The sequence below is a fragment of the Mya arenaria genome, chromosome 7 (assembly GCF_026914265.1).
Source record: "Mya arenaria isolate MELC-2E11 chromosome 7, ASM2691426v1".
In the NCBI taxonomy this organism is placed as follows: Eukaryota; Metazoa; Mollusca; class Bivalvia; order Myida; family Myidae; genus Mya; species Mya arenaria.
Window position 1 is genome coordinate 57,089,341 of NC_069128.1, and position 12,608 is coordinate 57,101,948.

At 34.6% G+C, this 12,608-nt stretch overlaps 1 protein-coding gene across 1 annotated transcript; it reads left to right on the forward strand.

Annotated features, from left to right (window-relative positions):
* Positions 1–2,360: 2,360 nt before the first annotated feature.
* On the forward strand, positions 2,361–9,219 carry LOC128241280 (TATA-binding protein-associated factor 2N-like). Its single transcript, XM_052958222.1, has 2 exons — positions 2,361–2,535; positions 8,885–9,219. Exons 1-2 carry the CDS (start codon positions 2,361–2,363, stop codon positions 9,217–9,219), a joined length of 510 nt encoding a protein of 169 aa, XP_052814182.1.
* Positions 9,220–12,608: the final 3,389 nt, after the last annotated feature.

Genomic DNA, 12,608 nt, shown 5'->3' on the forward strand with positions numbered 1-12,608 from the left:
TCGTTAATATCTAAATTGAATAAGCTCAATTTATCTGAAAGTAGGATGTTACTTAGACAGCACCAATTATTCAGTAATGATTTGAGTGGCGTGCGGAAGTCAACAACGTTGTCACGAATGCTATGATGTTAATTACTATGTTGAGATCCACATTGGATTCCAATGTTGCAAGCACGAACGTTAAAGATTATATTGTATCACTGACGTCACACATAGGGACATTTACCTTGCAAATCAACAGCTGTTAATGGAGGAAAAACAAGCCTGTATTGTAAAGAAATGTTTTGTTTCTGCTGTCCATTATTCAGGTCAGTATAAACTCTGTTTACCTCTGTCCATATATGTATGTCTGTTTGTTTAGTACAGTCGTGAATGTAACCATGTTTATCGTTGCAAGAAATGCCTTTTGAAAATTCTGTTCTGTTTTTATGTTTTGATTTGTTAAGTTCGGTTCAGTATTTGACTTATAATAATCCCAATTAAAACTTATTTTGATCAAACCAAAGAAATAACCAGTTCTGAACAATGTGAAGCTGATTTTATTATTGTGCTCCATATATGGTTTTTAATGTCGTGGACGTGTTTAAATGACCTAAATTTAGATATAGTTTTTGCTTCTTATGACTAAGACTTATTGTAAATAGGACAAAATTAATAATTTGCTTTGACCAGTAATGTTTTTAGTTCAAAAGCAGGCAGGCCTTTCAAAAGTAATTGCTGAGATTGATAGTATAACACGAATTTCGTGAATTAATGTCTAGGGTTCACCGCCCCTGTGACGTTAAGTACCACGGGCCCAGTATTTAAACGGAAAACTGATGCGCATTGGCACAAGAAATCCCTTCAGCAACATAGTTGGCAATATGGCATACTTCGTGGTAACTTTGTGTGTGTTAGTGGCAGTCATCGGAACTTCATGTAAGTTGACAATTATTTAATTATTCAATTCAAATATTTAAAAATAAAAGATGAAAAATGAAACACAATCAACTATAGCATTTTAGAACTGATATGTGTTTGCGATGTGAGCGTGGCTGCACCTCGATACGGGTTGTTGGCCTAAAAGAAAATGAATAGTTTTGGGGGCATTGTCTTCTGACTGTGTCTGTACCTCGGTGGGCGTGGTTGACATTAACGGTCATTCCAATAAACAAGTTCATAGTTATTTTAGTTGGCTTTATGGCATGCCATTTTTTGTTTGTTGTTTTCCTGCCTTCTGGGCATGCCAGATTTATCTTTGGCTGTTGGGCATGCCAGATTTATGTTTGGCTGTTGGGCATGCCAGATTTATCTTTGGCTGTTGGGCATGCCAGATTTATCTTTGGCTGTTGGGCATGCCAGATTTATCTTTGGCTGTTGGGCATGCCAGATTTATCTTTGGCTGTTGGGCATGCCAGATTTATCTTTGGCTGTTGGGCATGCCAGATTTATGTTTGGCTGTTGGGCATGCCAGATTTATGTTTGGCTGTTGGGCATGCCAGATTTATGTTTGGCTGTTGGGCATGCCAGATTTATGTTTGGCTGTTGGGCATGCCAGATTTATCTTTGGCTGTTGGGCATGCCAGATTTATCTTTGGCTGTTGGGCATGCCAGATTTATGTTTGGCTGTTGGGCATGCCAGATTTATGTTTGGCTGTTGGGCATGCCAGATTTATGTTTGGCTGTTGGGCAAGCCAGGTGTATGTTTAACTAATCGGCATGGTAGTTAATTCAGTTTGGGCTTCTTGGCATAAAAGTTATTTTCTATTTGTCTACTAAGCTTGCCCCTAAAATCTTCATTGTATTACTGTTTATTCTGTCGTTATTCCATATCATAAAACGGAACTTTTGAAAGACATTTACTTCATTGAATGGGTCAAATTTGAATATATTTTTTTTATTATTACTAGAATCTTTTTCACATACTTTTATCAACTGTTCTTTACGAATTAAATTAACTTCTCAGGCAGCCTTGTTGTCGGCGTCATCATGTATATACAAATTTAATATGAAGGTTCCACTTCATGCAGAATACTTCATGCAGATAATCATTCTATACATCAAATTATTTCAATTTGTCAAAGGCTCTGTTGTGTTCATATACGTCCGTCCCATCGCTAAGGCGAATATTGTGCGCCAAGGCAATTGCTTAAACGACTGGTTATTTAAGTTTTATTTTATGATTTGGGCACCATTTATAATTGCCTATACTTGGCGATCTACTTGCAGCGGACTTAAACATACCACTTTTTGAGTATGTAAACTGTTCAAATACATCCGAGGTTGTTTCGATAGAAATGACCGAGGAGTTCCGAATGATAATTTAAATGCACTTTCCGTTTACAGACGGAGGCACCAGCGATTTTGCGGGTATGGGAGCAATGGGTGGTCTCGGTATGGCGTTCGGTGGAGGCGGAATGTACGGTGGTCCGATGGGCGGATGGGGTGGAGGTGGCGGATGGGGCGGGGATATGGGCTTCAACGACAACATGGGCGGTGGCTGGGGCGGTGACATGGGTGGTGGATGGGGCGGTGACAATATGGGTGGAGGATGGCGTGGAGATAATATGTTTGGAAATATGCGGATGAACTGAGTATTGCCTGTTATAGACCAATGATAATTGTTCAGTACATGAGACTTCAGTATGTGTTGCATTGAATGTTGCCGATCAGAACGTACGGAAATTGAGCTGTACTGTAGAGTATTGACTGCAAATTGAAGAGATCAAAGCATACAAATGTGGCCGAAAAACAAACTGAAGGATGGATGACTCGTTTTAAGTTTATTAATGTTTCAAGCAGCTCTGATATTGTTATAAAACATTTGATTGCTGTACTCATGTTCTGTTTATGATATGATTTTGATTTACTGTATGATATTGTTAATGTTTATGAAAGTCAATAAAACTTAGTTCATACTTCTATGTGTCTTTCCTTAAACTATCTTTACTTTAAGTAATGGTTAAAGACTGCAAGTACGTAGTTACATAAGTTATAGTTTGATGCGACATTCAGTCGAACCACATTGGCTCGAACTCCCAGGGATCGGCGAAAATACTTCGAGCCTCGGAAAACTCGAGCCAAGCGGAAATCTTTACCTTCAGTATAAAGAAATCGGTCCTTCACATCTAGTTCGAGCCAATGAGAAATTCGAGCCAAGCGAGTTCGAGCTAACGGGTTTCGACTGTAGTCTTATAACCATATACTTTAAAGAAGAACAAACTAACTTTTTTAAATTTTAGTGGTCTACAATATATTGTGTAAACTACCCATTAACATTGCAAGCTACTGTTTATATCTACCGCTACACCGGCTTAATAATACATGTTGACTGCTGGTTTACTGAAATAACTGCATTGGAAATCTTTCTCATTTGACAAAAAATAATTTTGACCACTAAAGAAAATATGAGATAATATCATTATTATGCATTCTACCAGTATCCTTTTCTACATTTGTTTTTTTTATTTTCTGAGATAGTATCATCATCCCTAAAACACACAAGACAAAGCTTAAATAATTAAAGTAATTTTAAAATTGCCGTCAATTGTACGATGTGGTATGCATAAAATAGCATTATGCGAGGGTTGTACCTAAACACTGTCGACAAACGGTTGTTACGAACAAAGTAAATATGGGATAAAAAAAATTAGGATTATTTCAACATAGGTATCATTTTCATATCTTCAACTGATATTCACAATTTTAAAAGATTTCTTTATGCACCACTACTACATGTCGCGCATCCCAACATACAGTGAAAACAGATAGCAGGTGTGATTTATTTTAAACTAGGTGAGCTTAGGTCTTCAAAACTATCATCGCTTTAATGTTTTGCAGCACCTGTCATTGTCAGACCCTGATCAATCCCACTGACAATCTTTAATTTCTTGTCTACCTGGGCTGGTATTCTATATTAGTCTTAACTGGATATAAGAACGATGTAGCTAATCAGATTACTTGTTATTTATAGCTGACCATTAGAGTGAGTGAAGTCAATCATGTATGACCATAAGATTGACTTAAGTTACATATTGAATACCACCCCTGGCCATAACGCCCTCATGTTTGTTTCCAAGATTGCTTTCTTAATGTATGAATTCATCACACAAACGTGCTAGCAACCTTTAAGAATACACTGTTTACTTTTACGTTTTAAAAATCAGTCTTTTGTATATCGCCACATATTTCAATGATTAAATGTTCACACCTAAAACAATTATTTTTTTCAGATTTATTGCGCAACATTATCGTCAGGCATCATCATCTCCTCACCTTCAGTTTGTTTTGCATGAGTGTTCGTGTAATTACGACATAAACAACTTAGTTAACATTTCTAAAAGTACACGCCAACATATAAACCATGTCCTTGGCTTGTTAATTATGAAAGGGTCAATAATGATTCAATACATAATATTGTTTTTTACATGAAAACAATTCATGGCAGTCTGACGCCATGAAGCTTAGAGCATCTTTTTTTCTTATATGACTGAAACTGCATAGGCAAATTTGCTGAATGGTGCGCTGTGGTATTTCTAAAGATAAGAATTAAAACGACAAATGGCCTTTGGATTGTATTCTTCGTATTCTTTACATTGCGTTAGTCATGTCGAAACTTAAAGTGACACTCTTATTCAAAGTCAATGCATATACACATGTATCACAAACATCAATTTTGACTGATAAACCTTAAACTATTTACTAAATAATGCATTTATTGAACATATTAATTACTGATAACAAGATTATAACCGTGTATTTAATAGCAGAAAGCGCAAAAATATTAAATGATTGGTGAATGCTAAAAGATTTACTGTGGTCTAATATAATATCATTAGGTAGAAATACTGAGTTTAATGCTCATTTCTTTCAAATTCAACTCGGTAAAACTCCTTCATAAGAACCATTGTTTTCGACATTTATTCATCTTTTTTTGGAATATTAAAACAATATTATTAATTGTGGTAAATCTTCCCTGGGAGTAAGAGTGCATCTTTAAGTCGATATTCTAAAATTTTTGAAGCCATATTAAAAAATATATGTGTGTTTTTGATGTAAAAACTTTTTTTATAAATAGAATCAATAAAAGTAGTTCAGATATGTTTAGGTTAGTCAAGAATATGACAAGTGAGAAACTGAAGAAAAAAGACAAATGTAAGGAAATGACTTCAGAAGTTTTATGAATATCGCCCTAGGACTCCAACAATTAACCTCTTGTCTGACTGATTGAACGGTTAACACGAATCCGACGATATATATTTTATTAGATGATCGATTTTTTATTAATCTATAGCATGCTGTTCTTTTTGCTTGTTCATGCCGATAAAAAATCAAAGAATCAAAATATTTATATTTGCCGATGGGGTATTCTGATTGACAATGAATATATTATACTGAAATATGTTGGCATGGTGAGGGTTGTTTTTTCCTTCGAATAATTGATGAATGATTGGACAATCGTGTGGTTATGTTTGTGTGACATTGGCATGTACATCTTAAAATCCACTTAAACGTGGTTTTGTTCACGTTTAACCTCTGAGTTCTTACCAAGGGTTGGCAAAAAAGCTGTTGCGTTCTAATAATTTACCATTTTTCTTCCTATCATAACGTAACTTAGCTACAGTGTTTCTTGGAATATTAAATCAAATAAAATTAATTGAAAGCTTGATTGCAGTTGCATCTTAGTTTAAACTCAAAATTTGACCTAATTGAAATGTTCAACTACCTAACGTATACAATTTAAAATCCACTCATTACCTGATAATCAAAGTTTTGGAAGTAATCTCTTAGGCACATGTCATTACAGCCAATTGAATAAAATTGGATAAGTCTTTAGTTGGCTAAACATATGTATCGATTGGTCAATATTTATCCGAAAATTAACCAACTTAAACATAATAATGTGCAAACTTGTATAATGCTCACCTTGTATAAAGATTACCTGTGGTTTAAGTAACTCTTCAGCTATGACTGTTTGTGAAAATGTGTCCATACTGAAGTTAGTACAGGTACACTGAGCCCAAATCTTTCATTTGTAAAAATGATCTTCTTAACACAGGGGATACCGAGCCCGTTAAGGGAGGCAACTCTTGACTTAAACCTTAACATTGGCTTTAGCAGGTCTCTAATAATATTAATAATATGTAATATATTAAGCATCAGTTGTGTAAATCATTTATACAAGAAATATGCAATATGGGGGTATACAACAGTTTGGTAATATGTATATTTCGCTATGTTAAGAAACATTACTTAAAAAAGCTAAAATGCATTTAAAATTGTATAATGTGTGTGTCAAGCGTCTACTTTCAGAATGTTCTGTAGAAAGTGTTCATGTTAAGGTACAGACTGGTTGGTGATCAGTAAGATAATTAAGTGCAGTATTTGGTGAAAATCTGTAATGGCTCATCAACCTATATAAGGCAAATCTGAGTGAAGGGACGACATTTCAGCCGCATCAGATCTTTATGATAAAATACCTTAAAAGTATATAGTCAATACATGTTCATTGCCATTACATTTAATATACTAGTAGCTTGTTTGTCTGCAATATGGAGAAGTTTATGAAATGGGCACAATAAAAATTGACGGCAAAAAATATTTTATTTAATTGTAACGCATTATCATGTTAAACCCATTTTACTTAAAGGATAAAAACAAACAAATTAATTTAGGTACAGATAAAAATAATAGTTTTTTTTAATAAGTAGCTACGTGGCCACACATTTTCCAGTAAAAGAATATTTTGTTTTCTTTACCTAAATCATATGCATGTTTTTGTTTTGATCTCTCAAGTCAAACGAGTTAAAAACGAATATGCATTTAACATTGTTTGGTTTTAAAATCAAGGTGCATTTTGAATTAAGGAAGCAGTAAAACTGTTTAGAATTGGTGGAGGTCAATGTTTTATCTAATAGACACTAGAGGCAATTTGGGTTTGTCCACAATACATTGGCGATTAAAAATTGTCAACCAACTTAGCAGAAGAAACTATTCATATGTGTCTTAGAAACTCTTTTAAAATATATGTTCTTCAAAAACACCTTAACATGTTATAAGGTATATAATACTCTTTGTATTTATGTATAAATGTATAAAAGACACAAAGCAGAAAGAAGTGTGTTTGTGTCGGTCCCTTTAACCCACTTTGGAATCATAATGATTCCTCAAAACTAAGATATTTCACATTAATAATGCGTCCAGTAAACTTTATTCCCTTGTCGGCGGTCGTGGCAAAAGTGTTTATAACTTAGATTAATAGTCTAACAAGAATGTCGTGAGTTGATGATGTTAACGTTCAATGCTCCTATGACGTATTAGTACAAACCGGGCTTAGTATTTAAATGGAAAAGTTTGAAACCAAAATATATACCTTTAACAGTATTGTGGACAGCATGGCAAATACTGTATTAGCGTTTTGTGTGTTAGTGGCAGTCATCGGAACTACATGTAAGTTGACATAAAATTAAAAGTTGAGAATGAAGCGTAACAACCTCTAGAATTTAAAGCTGCACTCTCACAGATATACCACGTTTACGACTTTGTTAGTTTTTGTCTTGGAAAGAGCAAATTTTTGCGTAAATATCTGCAAACCAATGATAAAAGATTGCTGACAAAAGATCAGATCGGATTTGCATATTTCCGTTTAAAATTTAATGTTATATGGCTAAAACAGTTACTAACGGTTTAAGAAAAATGCATAAAACATTAAAATATGAACTTAAATATATAAACCTGCGATCTAATTTTTTGTCAGCCGTCTTAGACTAGTTTCCATGGATTTTCGCAAAAATTGGCTCGTTCCAAGACAAAAAAATAAAACAAGTTGTCAAGACGTTCAATCTGTGAGAGTGCAGCTTTAAAAATGTATATAGCATTTGTCTCGTGACATAAGGTGTACCTCGGCGAGCGTAGTAGGCCTTAAAGAATTACATAATGTTTGGCCTTATGGCATGCAGGTGTAGAATTGTTGTATGTATGTTTCTTTTAAGTTTTAATTAAACAATTGTATACGTCATTGAATGTGTAACAGTCAAATATTTGTTGTTATTACTTAAATCTTTTTAACGAAAAATAGTTTGTCAAATGTGATTAACGAATTATAAAAGTGATTGTATCACTAATATGTCCTCATATGAATCGTTGTAATATTTTACATTAAAGCTGCACTCTCACAGATTAAACGTTTCGACAACTGTTTTTTTGTCTTCCAACGAGCCAATTTATGCGAAAGTGCAAAAAAAACAGTGATGTAAGACTGCTGACAAAACATCGGATCGCAGATTTTCATATTTAAGTTTAAAAAATGTTTTTTATGCATTTTCTTAAATCGTTAGTAACGCTTTTAACAATAAACAATAATTTTCGAACGGAAATATGAAAGTCCAATACAAAAATAAAAGAAAGAAGTCAAAACGGTAAATCTGTGATGGTCCAGCATTAAGAAGGAAATCTCCATCTCACGCCTATACACAGTATATGAATCAAAATCATTTAGTTTGTCGAAGAGAGATATATCGGCAAGCAATTATGTTTTTGGACTGAATAAGTTAAATTTTAAAGAGGCGCATGTCTGTTAAACTTGACAGATGCAATTTGTTTTGTTATTGCATTAATATGTTAAACTCATTTGACAATAACAAGCATATGATTTGAGTACGAATACAAAAAATATAAGCGATATTTTTGCGCTTTTTTAACTGGTCAATTTGTGGCTACGTAGCTATTAATTGAAAAATTCTAACCAATAATATCATGTAAATTTGGTACTGGAATACAGATCACCTGTGTACAATTACTCCGAATTAAACAGTTGGCTCATGATTACTTACGTTAAAATTCTTTGTTGCAGGATCATTTATAATAGCTGCATTTTGACTCGTACATTAAAAATATCTATTTTCAGACGGGTTCCCGCTAGGTGGAGATTTCGGCGATTATGCAATGATGGGGATGATGGGTGGTTTCGGGATGCCGTTCGGGGGCGGCGGGATGTTCGGCGGACCGATGGGCGGATGGGGCGGCGGATGGGGCGGCGGATGGGGCGGCGGTTGGGGCGGCGATATGGGCTACAACGACAACATGGGTAACAGATTCGGTGGGGATAATATGGGCGGTGGCTGGGGCGGTGACATGGGTGGTCGAATGGGCGGTGACAATATGGGTGGTCGAATGGGCGGTGACAATATGGGTGGTGGATGGGGTGGGGATAACATGGGTGGAAATGCTCAGATGAACTGAGCGTTGTTTGACTCAATCTTATGTAAATGCTCAAGACATTGGACTTAATTATGTGTCATCTTTGATGCTGCCGATCACTTCACGAACGCAGATAAAACAATGTTAAACTTATTTTGGATATTTTATCGGATAAAACAAAACACTTTGGTCGAAAGGAAAACATGAATGACTTGCATTTATATTTTGAAAAAAAAAAATGTTAAAATTGTTAAACAACGTTTTGGAGATTAGGAATGCCAGCCGAACTAATGTATTTATCAAATATTCGTTGTTGTTGTTGTTGTCGTTTTTGTTAACATTTTGATTGTGATTACTGACTGTTATTGAAAAGGTTGAAATTATTGATATTGTGGTAATCAATTAAACTCATTTCATACTTTCACATGTTGTTGTTTTCCTTACTATACCTTTTCGATTAAAGGTAGAAAAAAATGTTCGTGTCCTACGTATTACACGACAATACTTCCACATTTAAAGCACGGTTTAATTCATTTTCTTGAACCGCATAAATATGTTTTATAATTGACATTTTAACGAGAAAACAACACACACACACACACACATATATATATATATATATATATATATATATATATATATATATATATATATATATATATATATATATATATATAATATATATATATATATATATATATATATATATATATATATATATATATATATATATATATATATATATATATATATATATATATATATTATATATATAGTTTACATAGTTTATTTAGAAATACATGTAGACATACTGTCCATGTGTATACGTTTGAGAACATAATATATACAAGTTGTCAAGTGATCAATGCAATATTTATAATATACAGAACATATATGACATCGCATAGAATACAAAACCAATAACTAGTGTATACATGTAGAGTAAAATCAATACATGACAATATATATATATATATATATATATATATATATATATATATATATATATATATATAGAGAGAGAGAGAGAGAGAGAGAGAGAGAGAGAGAGAGAGAGAGAGATAGAATTTTTGGTTTTATCATAGTCGAACAAGAGTGTAAGATGCTGTTTTTATAATATTGATTATATCATGGAATCTGTATTCCACTTTTCACATTTTTTTACAAAGGGAAGTATCCATCTTTTATTACAAAGATCTTATTTCACAGTGTGGCAAAATGACATAATGGCTACTCAGAGGCACTTGACGATTATTTGTTCTCTCTTGGTATCAAGCGTCCGTTTGATTGTGGTATTGATTAAACATATGCAAATAAACCTATCGTTATCGGATCAACCCCGGATCGTGGTCGTCTTACAAGAGGTATAGGAAATGGAAGATATTTACTTTAGCTTACAAAAAAAAAATATATCTCACGGAGGTCAAAGCCTAGCAATATGTGGACGCTTAACAAAATTACATGGCCCAGTTTAAAAGATGTTCACAGATTTTCATACCTTATAGCTTTGACCGTACATTGCCAGACGACAATAACGTTTTTATTGCTACAGTATTAATTTTGGAAAGATGGCCGTTAGTCTGATGAGCAGGTGTGAACTCTATCACATGTTTGACCGCTGGTTGTCCTTAACGCTGTGGCAAGTGAGAAATAGGCATCGTTTGTTACTGAAACACCATTTGTAATTTGTATTATGATAAGTGAATAACTTGATGTCATTAACTGCCCATATCTGGTCCAAATTTCTCGATTAATCTAAAATTGTTTAAATTAACATAACAAAAGTTTAAAACTTTGAAGTCATCAGATTGAAGAAAAACTGTACGAAATATTAGTAAATTTATGAACTTTGCATTTATATTACGATTACTGTTACTAGTTAATGTAAAATTGCTATTAACAATATACTAAGCTGTTCAACGAGGTAGCATATCTAATGCAGACTGGTGTACAGTTTCAGTGTACTTGGTGTATGTAATGTCCCTCTTGGTCCATTATGTACTTTCAACCAGTATCAGTATTATGCACCAATCAATTGTAACCACGCCCCCCCCCCCCGGTACAGGGGTATACCGGGGACAGCGGTGGAATTGGGCCGTGTTTTTACCTTTTTGGTGGCCCCGCAGTGCCTCGCCAAAATGAGCGGGGAATGGTCCTTATCTAGGGTCCTTGGGGGGCGGGGGCATATGGCGGGGATTTTACCAGCAGTTCGTCCCCGCAGGGCGGGGATTTTACCCATGCTTGGCTGGACCGAAAGTCCCCGTAATTCCACTGACCTGGGGGGGGGGGGGCGTGGTTACAATTGACTAGTGCATTATCATTTAAAAGTTTGCTTACATGCAGTTTGACCAATTGATAGCAATGGGTATAGGATATATCCCCTCCCCCGGACAGGAGTTCCTCCCTCCTGCAACTTATTTTGCAAAGACGGACACAATTACCCCTGCCTCACGTTGTAGAATGTGATAAAATGGTGTATTATGAATGTTATAAGACATATCTCTTTAATATCCTGCGAAAAAGGCAAAACAAAAAGAAGCCTATTGAGTGTTTGGTGAACCAATGCAGAGTATGGAATTTTACTTTTGGGGCGATTTTATCTCGGCGGAAAGGAGGGAGACTGCAGGTTGTCCGTTTTCCTACTGCTCATAATCGCTTGTACGTGCTTGCTTCAACCTTAAGGTTTAATCGATTAAGACACATTTTAAGGCACATTTGATTTAAATCAAATATAAAATATAACTGACTTTTCAAAAAACAATGTGATGCTGTGACATGAAATTTTTAATCTAAGAAAACTCACAGAAAAGTAAATTATTATGTAAAAGTTAAAAACAGAAGTTGCGCTGCCAGAAGTGATTGCTCTGGGGTCTATTGGTTGATAGATGTCTATAAACGGTTAATGAAATGTATTTAACATAATCACTAATCTAAGACTAATTTGAAGAAATCGGAGCGAAAGTTGTTTACATTTCAGCTCCAAGTGACCGGCGAACTTACCTCGAGCCATGGGAAATTCGAGTCAAGCGAGTTCGAGCCAACAGGGAGCGACTGTGACAATGTTTATGCTCTGTTTGTTACTTGAACCTAACTGACCAAATATCTCAATTATTTTGACATGTATCTCTATAAGTCATATCGTCAAAACAGAGTGTTTAAGAAGTCTAATTCAGCCAGAAATTACTTTCTTTATACAGATCTAAATTCGTAAATATAATACAGTTATGAGCACTGCATTTTTGATCCGCGAGGATGTATTCGACTCTGGTGAATATTTGAGGATTTGGATTTCACGACGCGCTTGTGTCAAAATCTGCAAAAATCCGCGAGAGTCGAATACGACTTTCTGGATCAAAACGCAGTACTAATTACCCTTTTATGATATACACTGATACTGGTTAAATCACTTAATATAATAGACACATGTTTTC